The sequence below is a fragment of the Convolutriloba macropyga genome, chromosome 3, assembly GCF_964194025.1.
Source record: "Convolutriloba macropyga chromosome 3, txConMacr16.3, whole genome shotgun sequence".
Taxonomy (NCBI): Eukaryota; Metazoa; Xenacoelomorpha; order Acoela; family Convolutidae; genus Convolutriloba; species Convolutriloba macropyga.
The window spans coordinates 20,284,900-20,307,609 of record NC_134470.1 but is presented as its reverse complement, the minus strand read 5'-3'; the positions used below and the strand labels follow the sequence as shown (position 1 = coordinate 20,307,609).

General features: G+C 34.8%; 1 protein-coding gene across 1 annotated transcript in view; it reads right to left on the bottom strand.

Annotated features, from left to right (window-relative positions):
• The window catches only part of LOC142336563 (trafficking protein particle complex subunit 9-like), a 113,066-nt gene that overhangs the window by 54,664 nt on the left and 35,692 nt on the right, over nucleotides 1–22,710 (bottom strand). The window contains exons 12-16 of the mRNA XM_075385472.1: nucleotides 21,047–21,185; nucleotides 20,766–20,832; nucleotides 19,821–20,179; nucleotides 5,388–5,535; nucleotides 1,681–1,941 (exon numbers count right to left, since the gene is read on the bottom strand). Coding sequence (XP_075241587.1) covers nucleotides 1,681–1,941; nucleotides 5,388–5,535; nucleotides 19,821–20,179; nucleotides 20,766–20,832; nucleotides 21,047–21,185 — 974 coding nt within the window. The remainder of the gene's footprint in view (nucleotides 1–1,680; nucleotides 1,942–5,387; nucleotides 5,536–19,820; nucleotides 20,180–20,765; nucleotides 20,833–21,046; nucleotides 21,186–22,710) is intronic.

Genomic DNA, 22,710 nt, shown 5'->3' with positions numbered 1-22,710 from the left:
CATAAACTTGTTGACTAAAGGTGCAATAGATTTGCTAATGAGCATTAAGTGAACCTATCTAGTGCTGTGAGTGGACAGCTAATGGCTGTTAAGACTTTGAAAATAAAATTTCGAAAGTTTTTTAAAATTAGTGAATCATAAACTTATTTTTGTGAAATGTAAGTTCGTCTCAGTAAAAACAGGTTTGAACTTCTTCATACCACTGCAACATAAGTTAATCTCATTGGCGGCTTTATCAAATAACTATTGGTTATACGTCTTCAAAGCCACAAGATTTCAATTTTTTTTTTAATTTTTTTGACATTTCGTTTTATTGGTTCATTTTGAAATCTTATCGCGTCATCCTAATATTGATGGCTACATCTTCCCTTAGTGAAGACGTCCAAAGGATCATTGATTAAACTTTCTGAGAAAAAATATGATTTAGATGGCTTCAACACTTTCTTCTCCCATCACATTTTGCCTGTATTTGTTGTTTTTTTTTCATAGTCATAAGACATATTGTGGTGTCTTATTGATTACCTAGGCATCATAAATGTCCTTGTATTGACATCGTGGCATAGCTGAGCGTATTCATTGAATTCATATGAAAGTTTTTGAGTTTAATGGCTGTTAAGACTTTAAAAATATTTTTTTATTTTTTTTAACAAAAATCAATCTTAAGCTTATTTTCGTGGATTGTATGTCAGTCTCGGTAATGACAGAAGTGCTTTTTTTCTACATCAGCAACAATTTATCTAGTTAGCGGTTTTGTCTTCTAACTATTGGTTTTTTTGACTTCGGTGCACGAGTTTTCATAATTTTTATAATTTTTGGATTTTTTTTAGTAATTTTTGATTCCTTTTGAAATCGTTTTACATTATCCTAATTTTGATAGCTCCCATTGGCTTAGTGAAGACGTTAAATGGATCGTTGAAAAAGTTTTCAGAGAAAAAAGCTTATGGTTTAAATAGCTTCGACACTTTCTTCTCTCAATTTTCTACCGAACTTGTGGATTTTGCCTGTTTTTGTTGTTGTTTTCATAGTCAATGACTTGTTGTAATGTCTTATTGATAAATTTTGAATGACAAACATCCTAGTCGTCACATCATCTAGGCATATTTTAGCGTATTAAATGCCTTCCGTTGAAAGCTGTAGAATTTTTTGACTTTGAAACTATGGGTTTTCTCAAAAATTTCATGGTTTTGATGTATTTTTTTGCCACACGACCTATTGTGATGAGTTATTGATGTCACATGAATGAAACCTATGATTGCTATTTCATCGAGGCAGAATTTAGTGTGTTTAATTAACTTAAAATGTAGCATTTTTTTTTAAATTCAAACATCTCTTCAATTGGTTGACATTTAAGTCAAAAATGTAGATGAGCTCGGGTCGGAACATCATGTGCGAACGCACATTAACGAGCCGCCTTGTCTATCATATTTCTCTCATATCACCCCGAAGAGCCTCGTTTTATGCTCTTGTCTCGAGAAGTAAAAAACTGTCGTCTGATATGCATAACAACTATTGAAAAGTCTACGTTTGATTAAACTAATTTTTTATTCGTTGGTGTTTTTGATTCGATTTGCATTCTAATTCCCATGATTGAGAGCATCAGTGAACACTTACATTGTCTAATGCACAGCTTTACTCGTTAAAAATAATGATGGAAAAAATCAGGCCCATAAATCAAATAACCTTTAAGATTCTTGGGTGCAATCTTTTCCACCCCAACGAAACATTTGTATCCTCCAAAACACACCAGCTGATATCCAGTGAACTCAACCTCCCCCGTGGATACAGGTAAAATATCCACTGACACTTCCAGCTGCTGTTTTGGCTCGAAGTCCAGTTTGATCTCTCTCAGCTGCACCTCTGCCCCTTTGTACGCTATCTGGACCTTACATGGGAACTTCACTGGCAGTGGGTTGTACAGTACCATTACGAAATGTTGGCTCTCTGAAAGTCGGAGTCGAGTATTTTTGTATAACCATTTACCGTCAAATTCCCAGGTTGAGGTCCTCGTTCAAAATGACTTTCATTCAGACTATTTTGCTTAGAAAAAAAACCCAGGCAGACCGAAATCACTCATGATCCAGACATTGGCTCGTTCAAAGATTCGGTGCGTTCATGTGCTTGTTCAAAAATCCTTATGAAAAGACCCGTCCAAACCAAAATGGAATACGACCAAGACTTTGGCTCTTTCGTGTGCAAGAAAAGGCCGAACATGATGAAGACTTTAATAGAGTTTTTGTCTAACAATTCTAATGGAAAATTTCTGTAAGATCCAAGGAACTAAGTACCTATATTAGAAGACATGAAAAAAAAACAAATTTTTGTTCCGACCCCTCTTGAGGGGGGAGGAACTCTATACTCAAATGGTTTTTTTTTTGTTCAGTCAATTTTCGCTGATCGATATATTCATCGTAGAGAGTTGAGACTGGTATCATTGTAAAGCTCGTCCAGCGTAGAATATGGAAATAAAAAGGTTTTTTCAATTTTCGTTTTCTACAGGGAATTATCGATGCTTAAATTTCCGAGAAAAGTAGAGTGAATTCACGTTGTTTTTATTCACATTTTCCAAAATTTTTACCTAAATTTTCCTCAATTTTGCTAAAATTTGTTAAAATTTTTATAAAGAGTGTCGTTGATTTTAGTTTTAAAGACAAACAAGCATTGTTGATTATTCTGATATAATTTTTTTGGTCAAAAACTCTGGATAAATGTTTCAAAATTAAGCCTTTTTCATCAAAACAACACGGAATAAGCTACTTTAGTCGACTTTGATTAAAGTTGCCGGCAGTACACCCCCAAACAACACTAATACAATCTTTATAGACTCAGATGGGGGCTATTCCTACTTCAACTTTCAGTGAGAATGCTCTGTAATTAAAACTTTGCCGTTTTTCGCTAACTTTACTCGTTGATTATCAAAAATGCAGAAATTATTTTTGAGTTTTCAACTAACAAATTATCTATATCTAAAACATTCGAAAAATCAATTGTTCCTAACGGACAATAAAAATTAGCAGGGCTTGTTTTGAGCCAATCTTGGATTGTTACAATCCAATAAGAATTCAAATTGTAATCAGTCTGTCTTATTTTTTTTTTTAAAAAAAGACTTTTTTTAATAATAAAGAACAGAACATATCAAATCAGAGCCCAGGAGTGATAGGTCCAATTGGCTTCCTAAGCACCTCCAAGCTAATGCATTTAGTTTTTTACTTGAAAGTTTATGATCGTTTCGACTTTTAAGAATAATTGTTTTTTAAATAAATAATGGCTTAATGAACTTTGCCTCTATTTTTTTTTTATTTGGTCAACTTGTAGCTTAGTGTCAGCAAAGAAAGAATGCTTCTTCATTCTGCTGATTTAAAATTTAGTCTCGATTGGGGTATTAAGCCTGAAGTTATTGTTTTCTTGCTTTGATACTACTAGATTTCAGATTTTTTTGTTTTTAGTTATTTGCCAGTTTTTCACGTTTTCTAGTCACATTATCACATTACATGCGGTTCCCATATCAGATTTTTAGCGTTCAAAGTAAAGCACAATTGAACATATTAACATCCTTCAGATTAACACCCACTTAAGATATAAGTTATCTCTTTAACGGCCTCGACTCTTATTTGTTGAAATTAATTGAATTTTTTATTTATGTCTTTAACTGTCATTTTTACTTTGTCCTTTCAGTCGTATGAAATTTCCTGTATAGTGATAGGTTTCACTGGCTTTTCATAGCAGAATAGATGAGCCGATTTTCTGATATTAAGAGATAGCTGATGGCTTTCATGACTTTGAAAACAATCGTTTTCCAAAACTAAAAAAAAACTTTTTAACTTCGCAAGTTTGTTCTTTTTTTTTATTTTTGTTACCTAATCTTGTTAATTACAGGTCAAACACAACATTATGGGTGTCAAAGGAAAATGGCAAAGGAGATTGATGTCCTAAAATCTTTTTTTAAAAAGAATGCATTAAGAACTTACTGATTTCGACATCTGTTTTTCACAAAGAAAGTAAATAATTTGTCATATTTGACGTTCTTTTTGTAGACGCAAGACAATTTCTGGACAATTGTAGGTCTCAAAGCCTTCCTGCGGATGAATGAACGACCCTATTTAAATATTTCATTTTTTATTTAACGTCTTTCATGACTTTGGTTAGAATTTTGTTTCGAAAAGAAAAATCAAAATTATTACATACTTTTGCCCTTTTCTCTTTTTTTCTTCTTTTTACCTCGTCTCACTTATAAATGGCCACATACTACATTATCGATGTTTGAAGAAGGTGCAATCGAAAATATTTTGAGGGGCAAAACATGGCTTGACGGTTTTGACAGCGTTTTCTGGAAAGGTTCAATTGAATTTTTGTTTGTTGTTTTTTTGTTGTTCTTTTTAGCTGCTTAAAAAAAATAATAATGACAGGTCGTAAAGCCCTTCTAAAGAAGCATTGGTACTTGTAAACCTTTGGGATATTTTACTTGATTTCTAATGGTTTTCATTACTTTGAAGTTAATTGTTTTTAAGCGAATTTTTTATTTTTACTTTTTTTGTTCTCTTTTGTCTAATTGTTACAAAACTCTTTTATGGACCGGTCCATATCTTTTCTGTTGATTTATAAGTTGTTTTGTTTAGTTTTAGGTTTATCTGACTGTATGTTCACTTTGTTATTAAATTTTGTTTTTTAAAACGGACATAAAATTTTTGATGTAATTAATGTTTGTTGTTGTTGTTGTTTGATTTTTCTGTTCGTCTTGACTTGCTTCCTTAATATTGGCACATCACAGCAATCTAATGCTTCAGTTTTTACTCCACTGAGTTATTTGCTTTGGAGGCTATCTTATCGTTCATACTCAATTTTTTGAAAAGTACTTGGGCTTTTTTGGGTTTTTGGGATTCCCAAAAAATAATTTTTGGGTTTTTCTGTCTGTTCCTCATTTGGTAGACAATTATGCCAAAATTGTGGATGGACGGGGTCGGAACCTTATGTGCCATCGCACATTACCGAGCCGCCTTGTTTGTAACATGTTTGCAAAGCGACAGGTTTAGGATTTTTGTTTCTGATCAGATTCTATTCTGTTTGTGAGAAAGTTGAATAAACAAAAAGCATATGCTTTCTAATTTAGTTACCTGGTTCTGTAAAGAAAATCAACAGAGAGTTCAAAGAAATCTCATATCTCAAGCATATGACCACCGAAAGCTCATCGCTGTGTATGTAGCACGCAAGAACAGAAGAACTGTAATGATGAGATTATGGTAGGTCTATATTGTTACAAGCGAGCCCATTGTTACAAGTTGATTGAATTGAATCTCTCCCAACTTGATATTGACTGATCAAAGATCGTTTCCGCCACGGACCTCAACTCGGACAGCTTTTAAGTTGCGTAAAAGTATTTGAAATAAATGAACCTTTCTTTGGCCATAGTATCTCCTGTTGTTCTTGTGTGTTGGTAGTCCTGCCTCTCTGTTGTAGAATGTACACTTGGTTTTTCTGCACTGTCTTGTGTGATCTAGGCTGGTGATGGACACTCTGTCTTTCTATCGAAAAATGCTTCACCTGAAAAAAATCAACATCAATCAATCAGTTGTTTTCTTTTCCGATCTTCACTTGACTAAGAAGCATTTTTCACTATGATGACAAACAAAAATGTACCATTCGCAGCTAGTTTTTATTAAAATAACGCAATGTTTGCAGGGTCAAATTGGCACATTTCTGAGGCGAGTAAGTTTTAAAGTGTTTTCGATTTCATAATCTTGAAACATGGTGCTGATCTTGAAGCTTACTTTAAACTCATTCCGCTTTAAACTTTCACTTACGCTTATTTTAAAGCCAAACATCTTGAAATCCTGGAAAGTTGTAATACGGATTGATTAAGCTCTCGACATCTTGTATACTTAATAAAGAGCTTAAAAAGCTGCGGAGGATTTTTTCTCGTTATATAAACTGATTATTGTCCAACTTGCTTTCTTAAAAATTTTTTCAGTCCATCAATGGTCAATAATCGATATTTTTCCTCGCTCGAGGTACAGTGGATCACATATGCTTAAGGTTCTGCCATAATTGAACTCTGCAGATTTGCGCCATTAGGGTCGGCCATACAAGGCGTCTCCATCTCAACTATCACTACGGCGTCTAGATTTCAAAACACTGCATATTGCCGTAATAGTTCACAATGAAGGAATTTTGTTGATAATTCTATACTCAATACAGAACTCACTTTTAGCAATCAGCAATGTGCGTTTGCATAAAATGTTCCGACTTCGCTCAACCGCAATTTTGACTGAATTGTGGAAGATGAAATGAGGAAGAGACAAAAAAATTTCAAACATTCGTATATTGTTCAAAAAGAAATGGTATATTCAATTTATAATCCGCTTTAAGCTTAAAATGACAAACATTTCAAATAAGGCCTCATTAAGGCCCCATGACTCCTGTCATTAAAAAGACTAAGAGAAAAGAGAACGACAAGCATAATTTACGATCGAGACACAATGTCCATTTTTGAAAAGAATTTTATAAAAAGTCAAACAACCGTCAGATAAAAATGAAATTGAACAAAATGACTTGCAATTTACCAGAGAAGAAATGAGACCTGTCTTAATTAAAAATAGTCAACAAGTAGACAAAAAAAGAGCAATGTTGAAAAATATGTTTACAATTATGAAAACCATTTGCTATCTGCTGAAATCTTTAAGTGGCTTCAATTTTAGCTTCATACGAAGGCTTTGAGACATATCACTGTCCAGAATGACAAACTATTATACAAAGCAAACAAAAGCAAAATCAGAAAATTTCTTCGAGAAAACGGTGTCCAAGCCTTTGTAATCAAAATCATTTCACTGAAAACTGTTGTCAATTGCGCCTTTTTTCAACGCAATTTTCATTATATAGGATTTGCCATTAACCTGTCAAGACAGAAAGAAAGATCCTCAAAAAAGTCGGGTAACAAAATTTCTGAAAACCCGTCTGATCAAAGTCAAAAAACCTTCATTTAAACGATGAAACAGCAATAAAGAATTAACTGCGAATCCTTTGAAAGAAACTGCATCACCTCTGTATGATGGAACAGCTTTTTAAGGTGGTATAATTAAGATAAAGTGGCAAATCTCAAAAAACAGTTAAATTTATATAAAGCAAAACTTTTACAACCTTAAGCCATTACAATCAGTAGCTTGCTAATTAAAAAATGAGAAGTAGAAAAGTTTATTACTGCTTAGGCAACCAGTTGGAAATTTCACCAGGCAGACTAAATCAAAATATTATAGCATAACAACAAAAAAGGCTGAACTCAAATTCTTACGAACAATTTTTCACAAACATAGTGCTGAAGCCAAAAACCATAAACTTCCTCCAGATGCATTCACATACCTTCAATGGCCTTCATTTGTATGCGTTTGACCTGTCACTAATTGTGTTTTCATTTGAGGTCATTCTTGTTGTATTTAACTTGAAAACAAAAACAAAAGACAAAAGAAAATTAAAGAAGTTTAGCGCCGGATTTAAATCCGAACAGTTTTCATACTCGATAATAACACCAATGGACAAAATTGGTGTTGCTAATTCCGCTGAGTAAAGCAAATAAATCTGTTCCAATCCTTAACGAGATGTTAATATGACAAAATAGTCAAAAATCAAAAACAAATAATGAATTTTAGTCGTCTGTCAAACTATATTAGCGAAAAATTGATAAATATCAGCCTAAATTATTTGAATTTTTCTTTGACGGTGCGAAGTGCAAAATAGACCTCAGATTATTTAAGCTAAGTCTTTGGCCTACTACAATAGCATCAAATATTGGCAAAAGTTCAGAATTCACTAAAATTTTTGAAAGAAAACACTTTTCCGGAACCATAAATATGAGCTTTACTCAGAAAAAGAATATTTAATTGTTAAGCATAGTTTCAGCACAATAATGTTTTTTTTCGAACCCCTAAATGAAAACAGACTTGATTGCGATTGGATTGAAAAATGCAAACATAGTTTTAAAAAGGACAGACCCAAAATACGAACCGAATCCACATTCATAGCAAAAATCAAAGGTGAGACTAAAACTGGCCTTGCTATCGCTGTGCAGCTGCTTAAAATTTCATTATGTTAAACAATTGCCTAATAGATAATTTGACACGCTCAAATCTTAATATTTCAAAAATATATTATACGTTTTGATAAATAACGATTTAAATTCGCGAAAGGCCGCCAAAATTTTAGTTCCGGAGCATTTTCACTGGAATCACAGATAAACATAACGCTCATTTGACAAAACGAACATCGTGTTAGCAGTTCTTATGTGTGTGCTACCGATCATTTTGGACAAAGTGGCCTACCTAAAGAAATTATTGGCATTTTTCACAAACAAAAATGAAACAAAAATTGCTGAATTTTAGATTCAGTAAAAATTTTAGCCAAAAATGTTGCTTCAAACAATTCAGCATCTGTTTTATCTCTAAACTTAATCCAATGAGACTACCGTTCAAATTTTTATCAAATTTTCAGCAAAAATTACTAAATTTTTAACTAAACAAGGGATGTGAGGCTAATGTTCATCCTTAGACCTCTATAATTCCTCTGTTTTAATTTGATCTTCTACGCTTGACAAGTTCTCTAATAATACAATTGACAACTCTGTGCGATGAATATTTCGCTCGGCCAAAATTGAAAGAACAAAAGAAAACAGTTAAGCATATAGTTCCACATCAACTGAAGTGTGTGGAAACAATGATAATCTGAGCGATAAAGCTTGTTGCCAACCTCAAAAAGCCTAATTTGCCAATTGCTGAATTGGGAGGCAAAATAACTGTTTTTTTTGTCGCTATATTCAACAGCTATTCGATTGTCACATTTCCAGGCTCCTTTTATATGAATTCCCGATAAATCAAAAATTGTTATTCTAAAAATTTCCTCTTATATATCCTTAAATTCCTAGACAAAAAAAGTTGTACGAAATTGGTAGGGTTACAACTTTCCCATAAAGGAAAGCTCCATGATTACAACTTTATCATAAAGGAAAGTTCTGTGCCAATAATTCTCTCATGAAGTAAAGTTCTATGACTGCTACTTCATCCGAATAGGGAAGGTCGACTTTATGAAAACACTTATAAGTTCGACCTGGGGGTGCTTCCCTAACTTAAATACGCGGTCGACCTCCTATTAAGGGTCAACCTAAAGTCTTTTAACAAGTCAAAGAAAAGTCGTTTCATACCCGATATCGGTCAACCACGGACTTTTCATATCCGGTACAATTGACCTAAAGTCTGATCATAGATCTTTTTTTTACCAAAAACTAAAGGGTTTCATAGGAGGCAGATTTTTGCAGCAGTAAAATTATCTTAGCTTTTGCAAGAAACTTATTAGTTTCTTTAAAGTCTAGAGCCGGTGCATTTTTGAGCTCCATAAGGAGAGCACATGACCTGAAAGAAACTCCATCACCTCTGTTTGATGGAACAACTTTTTAAGGTGGTATAATTAAGACAAAGCGGCAAATCTCAAAAAACAGTTAAATTTATCTAAAGCAAAATTTTTACAACCTTAAGCCATTACAACCAGTAGCTTGCTAATTAAAAAATGAGAAGTTGAAAAATTTATTACTGCTTAGGCAACTAGTTGGAAAATTCATCAGGCAGACTAAATCAAAATATTATAGCATAACAACAAAAAAGGCTGAACTCAAATTTTTACGAACAATTTTACACAAACATAGTGCTGAAACCGAAAACCCTAAACTTCCTCCAGATGCTTCCTTAAAATTTCATTATGTTAAACAACTGCCTAATAGATAATTTGACACGCTCAAATCTTAATATTTCAAAAAGAAATTATATGTTTTGATAAATAACGATTTAAATTAGCGAAAGGCCGCCAAAATTTTAGTTCCGGAACATTTTCACTGGAACCAGAGGTAAACATAACGCTCAGAAAAAACTATTTTAATTTTATCTTCTACGCTTGGCAAGTTCTCTAATATTACAACTGACAACTCTGTACGATGAATATATCCCTCGGCCAAAATTGAAAGAACAAAAGAAAACAGTTAAGCATATAGTTCCACACCAACTGAAGTGTGTGGAAACAATGATAATCTGAGCGATAAAGCTTGTTGCCAACCTCAAAAAGCTAATTTGCCAATTGCTGAATTGGGAGGCAAAATTACTGTTTTTTTGTCGCTATGTTCAACAGCTATTCGATCGCCACATTTCCAGGCTCCTTTTTTATGAATTCCCGATAAATCAAAAATTGTTATTCTAGAACTTTCCTCTTATATATCCTTAAATTCCTAGACAAAAAAAGTTGTACGAAATTGGTAGGGTTACAACTTTCCCATAAAGGAAAGCTCCATGATAACAACTTTATCATAAAGGGAAGTTCTATGACAATAATTTTCTCATGAAGGAAAGTTCTATGACTACTACTTCATCCGAATAGGGAAGGTCGACTTTATGAAAACACTTATAAGGACGACCTGGGGGTGCTTCCCTACCTTAAATACGCGGTCGCCTCCTAATAAGGGTCAACCTAAAGTGTTTTAACAAGTCAATCAAATGTCGTTTCATACCCGATATCCGTCAACCACGGTCTTTTCATATCCGGTACAATTGACCTAATGTCTGATCATAGATCTTTTTTTTACCAAAAACTAAAGGGTTTCATAGGAGGCAGATTTTTGCAGCAGTAAAATTGTCTTAGCTTTTGCATGAAACTTATTAGTTTCTTTAAAGACTAGAGCCGGTGCATTTTTGAGCTCCATAAGGAGAGCACCTGACCTGGCCGCCAAAGAATAAAACAAAGAACCTAAATAGCTAAGACAAATGCGCGAAGGGGTCATAAACAAGTGTGGGGTCTATTGCGCTGCGCGAAGGGGTTTGAACCAAGGGCGGGGTTTGTCGCGCTGATGAAGGAAATAGACAAAAATGTAAGTAAACATCAAAACGCACAAGAAAGGGGGCACGAAGATGGCTGGGTATTACTGTGCTGCAAAATGAAACAAACAATTATATATATATGAACATCTAAAAGCACAAGAAAGGGGGCAAGGAGGAGGGGTTCGGGCGAATTGCGAGAGAAACGAAAAAAATGAGGGAGCACTTGAAAAACGAGCGAGCGCAAAACGAAGAGGAACGAGCGTGAAGGCGCACAAACGTAAACCGAACGAGCGCAAAACAATCAAAACAAAAACGGACGAGCGTGAAAGCGAACAAGCGGAAAGCGAGCGACAGTAAAACGAGCAAAACAAAACCGAACGAGCATGAAAGCCAGCAAAAGACCAAATTTGCCCCGAAGGCAATCCTAAAAAGCACAAAAAGACTTTGCCATAAGCAAAAAGAACTGGAAAGAGCGAGAAAAGCGAAGAATCAATTGCCCAGAAGGCAAAAAAAACAGAAAACAAGATGTGTGTGAGAGAGAGAGCGAGAGAAAGAGGGAGAAAGAAAAGTGGAGAGAGAATGAGAGGGAGCGAGAGTGACAGAGAACAAGAGAGAGGAAGAGAGAGAGAGAGAGGAGAGAGAAAGAAAGACAGAAAAAACAATTTATGTTGAAACACAATAGAGATTTATGGAGCTCGAAATTTGAAACGGTATCAGCCATTCTTTTCGTAAACCAGCTAGCTCGAAATTTCATTCGCTTTCAGATTCCACTTCGATGTTGACACTCCTCTTTAGAACCTCAAATCAACTGAATTAGTCGTTTACTATGTTGAAAAACGTTTAACGTTTAAATACTATATTGGGAGTTTTTAGAGCTCGAAATTTGGCAACGTATCGACTAGTTTTTCCGTAAACCAGCTAGGCCAAAAATTCATTCGCTTTCTGACTCCATTTTGACGTTGACACTCATCCATACACCCTCAAATTGGTCCAAAAATTCCTTGAATATGTTGCAAAACAATAAATGTTGAAACACTTGATAGAGAGTTTTTGGAACTCGAAATTTGACAACTTATCAACTTCTATTTTTGTTGACCAGCTTGGCCAAAAACTCATTCGCTTTCAGACTCTACTTTGATGTGTACGTTCCTCTTTAGACCCTCTAATCAATTGAATAACTCCTTGCCTAGGTCGAAACAAAATTATTGTTGAAACACCATAGAGAGTTTTTAGAGCTCGAAATTTGACAACGTATCAATTTATTTTTTGTAGACCAGCTAGGTCAAAAATTCATTCTTCCTCAGACTTTATTCTAACGTTGACACTCGTCCTTCGACCCTCATATTAAATGAATAAGTCTTTGACTAGACTGAAAAACAATTTATGTTGAAACCCTATAAAGGCAGTATTTAGAGCTCAAAATTTGACAACGTATCGACAATTTATTTTCGTGGACTAGCTAGATCAAAATGTCATTTTTCCTCAGACTCTAATTCAAAGTTGAGACTCCTCCTTTAACCCTCAAATTAAAGGAATAAGTCTCTGACTAGGTTGAAGGAAACTTATGTTGAAACACTATATAGGCAGTTTTTCGAGCTCGAAATTTGACAACGTATCGACTGCTTTTTATCATATAACTATTTTTGAGTTTATATAGTGACCCAAAGAGTATTTTAAGCAAATGGACCATATATGATGAGAAGAAACAGCTCAGTCCTTATTGAGATCAAAAACTGGGAGGTCGACAACAGAAAAATTTAATTGATCTGGTTTTTCTACGCTCAGTGAAAAAAACAAGGTCATACTAACTACAACAGCACAATTTTGAAAGTTGGGGTCATCATTGGTTGCAATAAATTAGAACAAATGGTTGTCTCCGCGAATTGTGTTTGCTATTTCTTAACATAAATCCTGAAATATGATCACCGAGAAAGTAGTTAAAACGACTGTTACGAAGTTCCTCTAAAACATTGGCATCTCTTATTGGTAATTGAATGACATTCAACACAATTAGGACCGCATAAGTATCGTCGCCAACTGGACTGTTAAACACAAAACAGCCACATTGTCAAAACTAAGAAGTCCATTTGTGTGTTTTTTTCGGAACTTTATGCATATTCCTCAATTTTTGGATGCTAGTAACGGTCCCAACTAAAATAAATCAGTAGTCTAGGCTAGCGTAACACATTGATATGTCCAGAAGAAGTTTTTGTAAGATTTCGACCTGTCAGTTCCTGTTCACAAACTTTTTAAAAGACACGGTACAAAACCAGCAAGCCGGTAACACATGAGTCAAAATGACCCTAAGTGAGCTCGCAATTATTGTAGAAGTAATATAAAAATTTTCCTTTGGATATAAACAACACTTTTTGACAATTGGATACACCTAAAATAAGTCGGCTATCGATCTGCTTAATTTTTTAACATATGGATCGGATTTGTGGCCCAAAAACGCATCACCAATGTTACCATATCTGACAAATATTGATCTTAGGGGGTTCAGACTGATTCGTCCTACAAAATACTATCATACAGGGTCAAGATTCACCATTTTTGACTCCAAAAAATTTCTTCAAAAAAATCTCACCTCCTCTGTCCTAAAGTCTTAACTTTTTGAAGACGGGTACAAAACATGTTTTTGGCCAGGGGTCATCAACAAGCACTGTCAAAAGTGCCCAAAATAGACTCGTTAAACCCAGTTTCATCCTAGTTGGATATTTAAAATAATTTACAACGATATCTGTTTTCAAAAAAAAACTCGATTCCGGCTCGCGACACTGTTACGATATGTGGGCCATTTTTTTACTGAGACCAGTGGCGAATTTTTTTTCTGACGCCAAGATTTCTTATTCCAAATAAAGTGAAAACCCAAAACTTAAGTTAGTGGACTGAATATCTTACAGATGTACCTAATTTGAAGCCATATAAAACGTTTCTATTGTTTTCGGTCACCTGTCGACTTAACACACCTTAACACTTAGATATAAGTGTTTAAAACAAATCAACAAAAAACTACCCTTTAATCTACTATTCTAGGGTTTGTAATGCTGTCTGAAGGCCTAACTTAAGCGTTTCAAACTATCTTCTAGGCTTTTTATTCAATTAGAAAGCGTTTTGGAAACCGTCTCCAAGTTATGGCTATTTTGCATATATGCATATAGGAGGGCCTAAAACTTGACTCCAAAAAAACATATTATACAGGTTTAACACAAAACAAATCGTATATGGCAGGTCGTTGGAACACCGTGGGAAACGACAGAAAAAGACCCGGTCCATTTTCTTCGAGTGGTTATGGAGAACGAGCGCTCTATTTCAACAGTACCAAGGATTTTGGGCAATGATAAAGAGCTCGAGATTCTGCCATGGAGCTAGTTTTCGTTGCAAAACGCTTCATATACAAACTCAGGAGTTACAAAACCTCTAACTAGAGTGTACTTTTCATGCCTACTATGACGTCCTGTGTTTTTCTGATCGGAAAGGAAAAAACACGTTTTTGACCTAAAAAATAAGTGCCAAATTGCACTCACTTTTTGGATCTCATAGGGTGCTTTTTGGTCGGTTATTTTTTGTTGTTTGGCTTCAAACACATAAGAATAGAGTATATGAGTGTATTTGCAGCCACAGTAAGGCAACTTTTTGTTTTTTTTATTCATTTTGGGACATGATGTCAAATTTGGGTATTTTGACAATTTGATATCTAAAAAAAACAATGCCAGTGTTAATTTCTCATTTTTTCCTCTTTAGTGTCCCCAGTGCGTCGAATCCCGGAAATCTTATTAAGATCCCGGTTTTTTTCCCGACAAGATCCGGGAAATACACGGGGAAGATCCGGGGATCTTACCGGGAAAATTACCGGGAATTTCAAGATGTGCCAAGATAGAGCAAGATCCCGCATTTCCCGGCGGGAAATCCGGGACATTTAAGAATCCTGACAGGAAAACCGGGAAAAAATTAAATCTCGGCGGGATTTCCGGGATTCACCAGTGGGATCTTACCGGGAAACTCGGGAACTTTAAGATTCCCGCCAGTTTTTCCGGGATTTCTCCGCCGGGCTCTTACCGGGAAAATCGGGAAATTTAAGATTCCCGCCAGTATTTCCGGGATTTACCGGCCGGGATTTTACCGGGGAAACTGGGAAATTTAAAATTCCCGCAAGTATTTCCGGGAATGAGCTGCTGGTCTTACCGGGAAAACCGGTAAAATTATGATTGTTCTGAGTGAAATCAAGAACGCTCGCCAAGTTTTTTTCTTAGAGACAGATAAAAAACGTTTCAGAAAATATTAGGTTTCCTCGGAAGAGCACCAGAACGCTTGTACGAAATCACCCCACCAACACAAGTTGAACGGAATTTTCTCCATTAATCAAACGCGCACGTTAAAAAAAGCTGCCTTAATTCATCTGTCACAACAGAGGGTCCTTAGCTATACTCTACTCAATGTCTGAGTTAAAAAAGAACATTGTTCTGAGTGAAATCAAGAACGGTCGCCAAGTTTTTTTCTTGGAGACAGATAAGAAACGTTTTTTTTTCTCCGCAAAACAGACAAAACTGCTTTTAATATTCGACGAGCGCAGTATTTGATCACCCAAAATTGGAGCAAAACACATACGGCACAAACAAAACAGACACACACAAAACTGAGGCAAAAATTATGGCCTTCACATAAATTCATTTTTTAGACAAGTTATTCCAAATCTGGGCAAAAATTTTTATTAGCGCAAAATAACGATCTAGATAGCCCTTTGTTTGTAGGTGTCAAAAAAAAAAGGCGGGCATTAGGGTACATCTCCTCAAAATCCAAATTCCAATGTTTAAACTTTTGATTTCAACAGAAAAAACTATTCAAACGATCATCGAACTATTCAAACGATCAATGAACTAGTTTTCGACGGTAAAGTTTATACGAAACTTTCCGTTTTGACCCGAGATAAAAATCTTTATGAAGCAAAAATGTTTTAGATCCCTAATTTCTTCTGTAAAGAATGTTCAAAGTTTAGTCGGTGTGCCGTCCTGTTATAGGATGAGTTTAAAACGGATTGGAGGGTTGAGAAACGTTACGGTTTACGATTTTAGAAGGGTCCAATTTTTATCAGTGAAAACGTTATGTTATCGGAACACAAAACGTATGATTGACTATTTTGCAACTAACGGGTTTCCAGCTTAACTAATTAAAAAACTTACTATTCTCTTTCTTCCGGCTGAGATCATTGGAAAAGTTGACACTCCCCAGTTTCCTACCAAGATTACCGAAAAAAAAGGTTCCCGGGTTTCACACAAAGAAAACCGGACAAAAATTAATTCCCGGGTTTCCCACCAAGATTACCGAGAAATTATAGTATTCCCGGGTTTCCCGCCAAGATTACCGGGAAATTATAAGATTCCCGGGTTTCCCGCCAAGATTACCGAGAAATTATAAGATTCCCGGCTTTCCCGGCAGTGTTTCCGGGAATCGGATCACTGGGTCAATTTCATGGACCAAGGTGGCAATTTTTTTTGCAGATCTGCAGCAAACTATTATTCAAATTCAATTGAATGATATATTTTGAGTGGATTTGAATTTACAGAAACATTATTAAACACCTTAAACATTAACAATAACCGCTATGGTCAAATTTTGGAGTACAAACTAAAAATGAGAACTCGGTATCAATTAAAATTGTGCTTAGTTTTTATCACACATGAATTTAGGCATCATGACCAATTCCCAAGACAAATATACTGATAACTCAAAGATTATAGTTACCACAATAAAAGACGGTAAAACTATGTTTTTGTTTATTTTTATCTCTGATTTTTGCCTTAAGTTATTGCAAAAGATGCATTTTCAGATCGGATGAAACTATGTTTTACAACAAGATGATGATTTTTATTCACATAATTTTTTCACAACAACCAAGTGATATGAATAACAGAAAGACATCTTTGCGAAAATCATTTATTTGATTTTGCTTTTAACATTCCTGCTTGCTTACGCTTTTTCAACACAAAATTTTGAAAGAAGCAAAATTGTTTTTAGGGGATGTTTTGATGGACTTTCAGGCTAAAAAAGAAGTTAAAATCATACAGTTTGCTCACAAAAAATTTTCTTCTTGAAGGCGGAAAAGCATTTAATAAGTTGGTGTGTACTTAATTTCTGTTAATAGCCATTTGTTAGAAAGATGTTTTTATTGCCTTTTTTTGTTTAATCCTAGTACCTTTCTTCCTCAAAAACAAAAATGCGTGCATCATATAGTAACGAGGTTAACCATAACAAAACCAGTCGTAATTTAAAGTTTTTGATGAAAATTTGGTTGTATTCTGTCAATAGAAAAATTGCTGAAAATTGACCTTCTTTAAGAAATGGGATGAATGCGTTCGGCCTTTCTTACTTTTCAATTGGACTTTTATGGTAAATTTTGAAGCTTTAGAGCTGGTCTTTTCTTCTTGGCTGCACTAATCGCTATTGTAACTGCCCGAAAGTAATTTTAGTGCTCCAAAGTGTTTTTTCTGCCATCAAAAAACTCATTCAGTAAAATATCAACTCAAACATAGAATTAATGTTTATAGATCTTCTTCTGTTTTCTATAGAATTTTTCCACTGGCTTACCGTTTCTTTTCTGTCGGAGAATCTCAGCTGTTTTGTAATTAGTGGTCTGGAGATTTGAAAAAAAATGAAAAAATTTTTTTAGTCATTAAAATTGGAAGAGTGTTGCTTTGAATCTGTGTTTCGTTTACCCTTTACAGAAAACCCTGAAAACATGTACGCCAACCATATCTTTTAAAATTGAATTCCATTGGTGTTCTGTAAAAGTGTTTCATTGTCTTAAAACAAGTAGTCTTTTGTTCTGATTGTTTTAGTGTACCTTTTGCAATTTTTTCTCTTTCTAATTAATTCACTACCAAATTTCCTGCATTTTTTGGTTCACTCTGGACTTTTTATGCCTTCTGGGGCCAAAAATCCATTTCACAATAATTACATCTAAAAAATCCTTTTTTGTTTAGTCATATGATTCTTGTAGTTGCTTCTAGGCGTTCACAAATAGCCAACAAATTAAATTTTTTCAGGTAGCCTTTTTTGAACATTTGGTCATTTTTAGTATTTCACGGGCTTTTTGGGCCATTCAATTGTAAGTGTTGGCACCCATAAGTAGTTTATATTTTTGTTAGAGATAGGGTTAAGCAATAAGGTTTCATAAAAAAAATGACCCAGATGCTGGAAATCTTCACTTTAGACCATGTCTTCCATGATTCTCATGGTAAAGTTAATATCATTCCTCATGGGCAAGTACACAATTGATGCTCATGTTTGGGCCCTGTCCCTTTAGACTATGGCACAGTAGAAAGCAATAGCGGCGCAAACATTTTTTTTTGCCTGAAATCATTTTTCTTTTCTGGCCTAAACAGAAAGTTTGCTAAGTCCTTTACCGGTGATAAGGTGTTTCAAACACCGGTTTTCAAGCAAATTTATCAAAAATTGATTTTTAAACTTATATTGTCTAATTTAAGTGTGACTAGTTTAGTTGCCACCGGGAATTGTGATAATATAGCCCTCAGAGACTTCCAGCTTGGTGTTTATAATGCTTTATACGATTTCTCTCTTCAGAAATTAAATTTTTACTGACTCCAGTCTCATTGAAATATAAAAAGGGTTCAAATTTTATGTAATTTGCTCAAAGGCAAGTAGGTTCAGGTGGACCATACACCTAAATGAGACAGAAAAGTTGATATCATTTTTTAAGTTGGGATAAAACAACGTTTTTGTTGATTAAAATTTTGAGTGGCCAAATTCGTAAATGGTTATTTTTATTAACTTTATGATCTTTAAAGACTTCTGTAGTAGAACAAGAGTTCTAATGAGGCCATCACACAGCTTAAAATTAGAAGTTGGGATGCATGCAATTTTTTTGCCAAAAAAAATTTTCTCTCGGGCCCAAATAGAAAGTTTCATACGTACTTTACCGGTGATAACAATTTTTAAACACTGGTTTTCAGAAAAATACAAAATAAACGTTTTATTTAAATTTTCATATTGCGTACATCACATATGACTAGTTTAATTGGCACCGCAAAAACCTTATCAAATTACGCATTACATTAATTTTGGCTGTTAACAAGCACTTAATTTTATTTTTGCTTTATGAAGTTTTATGAATACGACTTTTTCACGAAAAAATGCAAAATAGGTCCCTTGAGGTGCAGTTTTCAGTTTGCAGTAGAATAATAAAGTTTTGAAACTTCTGGCAATTGTGATCTTTAAATGTTAGGTAGCGAAAAAAAAATTATTATGAAGTTCTATGACTACACCTTTTCCATAAATACGGTATAACTGAAAAGTAACTTTTTCCATTTTTTTCTTACTATTTTTTTGAAATACATTATTTGTGATTTGTTATACCCGTTTTCATGATTTCTCTGAAAATTTGTTATTTTACAACTTTCATTATCTGAATTTTATAGGATTACAACTTTTCATAGACGACATAATAGGAAGTTGTAATTTTACAACTTTTTCAATTATGAAGTCAACCCTGGTTAGCATACATTTTGTGGAATTGAAGGGGAGAAGGATCAAAACTGAATGTACCCTATTCACACCAAACATTTCACAGCATCACTGTCGGCTTGTTCAATACTTTCGGGAAAGTTTTATTTCACCTTCGATACTTGTAGATAAGGATTCTACATCCATTTGAGCGTTTTGTGTATTAGGCCAAACTGCAATTTTAAAAAAAAATAATCTGGCTAGATCTTGTAAGAAATTCTAATCTTTACCTGAATTTAACTGAAAGAAAAGTGAGAACTTTTGAACTATCGCAAATTACTCTACCTACCCGCACAGTTGAACCTAAGTTAAATTCATTACTGACAAAGTGCAACTAATGTCCGAAGCGCACTGTGAGAGTCAAGTTTACTGATAAATACAACTAAATGAAGAACAAAAAAGGACAATGAATCTTACATAATTGAAGTCATTCGTCCTGTGTACTATCAAGAAGGGGACCTTTACCTGGGGCAATTGTGTAAACTGGACAGGTGGGAGAGTAATCCTAGTTGTGATTGTAATCGGGGCATACTTTGGGCCGTACTTGATCACGTGCGCAGTCAGCCTGTTAACTTCCCTCCTCACTTCGTCGTCTCCCAAGTAGGAGTGGTACGAGTTGATTACAAAGCTACGATACCAGAACTCCAACTTCTTGCTCACCCTCCTTTCCATAGTGCTCAGTTTGCTTGCACAGGGAATCAGTGCTTCCCTGAAAAGGTGGCAGTGGAGAGCAGCCCAGCCTCCGGTCTCCTCTGGCAGTTTGTAGCCAAAGGTCAAATCCACCAGGTGGATTGGGAGGATTTGGTGGATGTACCGGATGCCTGCTGAAAAGAACACACATCAAACTCTCGATGTTATGCGATCGTCGACATAGGTAGTTTACAAGTATCCGACGGAGATCTGATCTCTGATCATAACTATTCCAACGCATACCTGTCGCTTTTGCACTCATGGTGACAGGGTTTTGGTGTTCAGAAACAGCTTTGAATAGTCTTCTATAATGGTGTGGGTGCAGCGATTGTTCAGCTATCAAAAAATGATGATTGGAAAGTTAAACGCGCAAACAATGATACTTTTTTTCGTTTTCGAAAGCAAATTTATCATTTGAGAATGATACTGGAAAGCTTGAACATAAGATCTAATGATAGGAAGACGTGTAACGAACTAGAAGTGCTTTTATCATATGTTTAATTTCAAATGAGTTTTGAGGCTATCTTGACTGACGATAAAGATATCTAATATTAGATCTAATTCGAAATCATCTGACTGTTTACAACCACCTATTACAAATTATGAGTTATCGTTATAAAGCACGTTACCTTTTAGACAATGCACTTGCGGCTGGGGGCGTAAACGTAGTATGCCAACTAAGCTGGGGGGTCCGAAATAGAATAGAACCTAACACTTTACCGAGTGGCTTAGAGCTATTTTTGCCCAATGCACTGTCAGCTGTCGCACAAAACATGTAAAAGGCCGCCTGAAACACAATAGATCTTAACTTACAGTGCAATTAGTTTTGTCAGAAGGAATTTCATTATTTTTGAGGACTTTTACAGGACTTCTTTTCGAATAATCTTAAACAAGCTCAAATTTTGGCAAACACATTATATGAAGTTAGAAATGACTTTTTCATTATTTCGTTTTCATTTGGGCTTCAAGGTGAAATATAAAATTTAACTGTTTGTTCACACCTGTCTGACGAAGTTAGACTGAAAGAGGAGGTTTGCAGTGACTAGATTGGATCTAATTTTAACATGTTCTGGAAGCTTCTTGTCTTGGATCTGTTTATGGGCAGACACAGCACTGTTTCTCACAGAAGCGCGCTCGTATCTAAAACACTCAACAAAATTATTTCAATTTCAATTTTGTTGATGAATCATAAGCAGCAATCAGTTTTAAAAATACAAAATCAGTTTTTTCATCAACAAGAATCTCAAATAAGGCACAATAGCCTTTTACAATTCTGAGATCCTTAAGAACAGTCAACAGAAAAGTTCATAAAAGCAGGCATTTTCAAATATGTAGTTATCGGAAAATCTAGGGAAAAAATTTTAAAACTGAAACGTTGACAATTTTTCAATGTTAGTTGGTATAAGATCATTTTCTAGGAGAAAAATGTAGGCTGTTTTAATCCGATTGTCTAGAAATTTTCCGTGTAATAGGGACTTAACTTTTGATGTTTTTACTAGACCTTTGACGGCACTCCTATTACGAGAATCTCTTTTGTCAAAAAATATGTGTGATAAAAAAGTTGAGAGCTACCCCTAATTTGTTGAAAAACTTCTTTGAATACTTCCACGCAAAAAATTCAAACACAGTGTATATTTTTTCGTAATGTGACAATGCAGATGTACTGCAAAAGGATTACTACAAAAAATTGCCCTATCAAGGCGTTTCTGAGCCAATAAAAACTTGTTTAAATTGGTTTTTGTTGTCGCACCATAAGCAATCAAAGCATGACGTATTGTTGATTCAACCTTACTTCGATCAGAATTGTGCAGCTGGTTTTTCGTCAAAAAATTTCGACTGAGATAAACCAATCCACAGAAACGGTAAAATTGTTCAACCACATGACTGATGTGATTGTTGAAAATCATTTTTTTGTCAATTAAAACACCAAGATATTTTGCGATGTTTTGCCTGTAGAGCATATCCAACAACAGAACTGTTTTCTTCATGATACTTTCCAAAACTGACAAGTTGGCACATGCTTTCGTTCACTGACAACCTATTTTCATCGAAACATTCCGTAAGACAACACTGTTGTATCATCAACAAAAAGACTATTGTTTTAATTATTGCAACTAGAGGGCAGATCGTTAATGTATAACAAAAACAAAAGAGGACCCAGCACGGATCCTTGAGGGAAACCACAATGAATTTTACGAAAATCTGATGAACTGAAGATCGTTGCAACGTATTGTTTTCGGTCCATCTAAAAAATCACCTATGGTGATGAGCGGACGCGAATTATGGAAGATTCATGTAAGAAAAATGGAAGAATTATGCATTCCCTTGCAAGATTTCTGCAAGATATTAACTTTTTTTCATCACAGTGGAAATCTTATCAGTTCTTGCACGATACAAATTTCTGCCGTATGATATGGCTGGCTAGATAGGTTCCGATATAGCTAATCCTTAAGGTGCTGATGAAATGGTTTTGTATGAAATTTGTTAGATGTTAGAACGAAAAGGAGACTCGGTAATGTGCGTTCGCACATAATGTACCGACCCAACTCATCAAAATTTTTGACTTAACTAACTACCAAATGAGGAAGAGATGGAAAACGTTCAAAGAAAAACAAGTCGTTCAAAAAAACACTAATGGAATAAAAAAAATGCCACTTTAGACGGC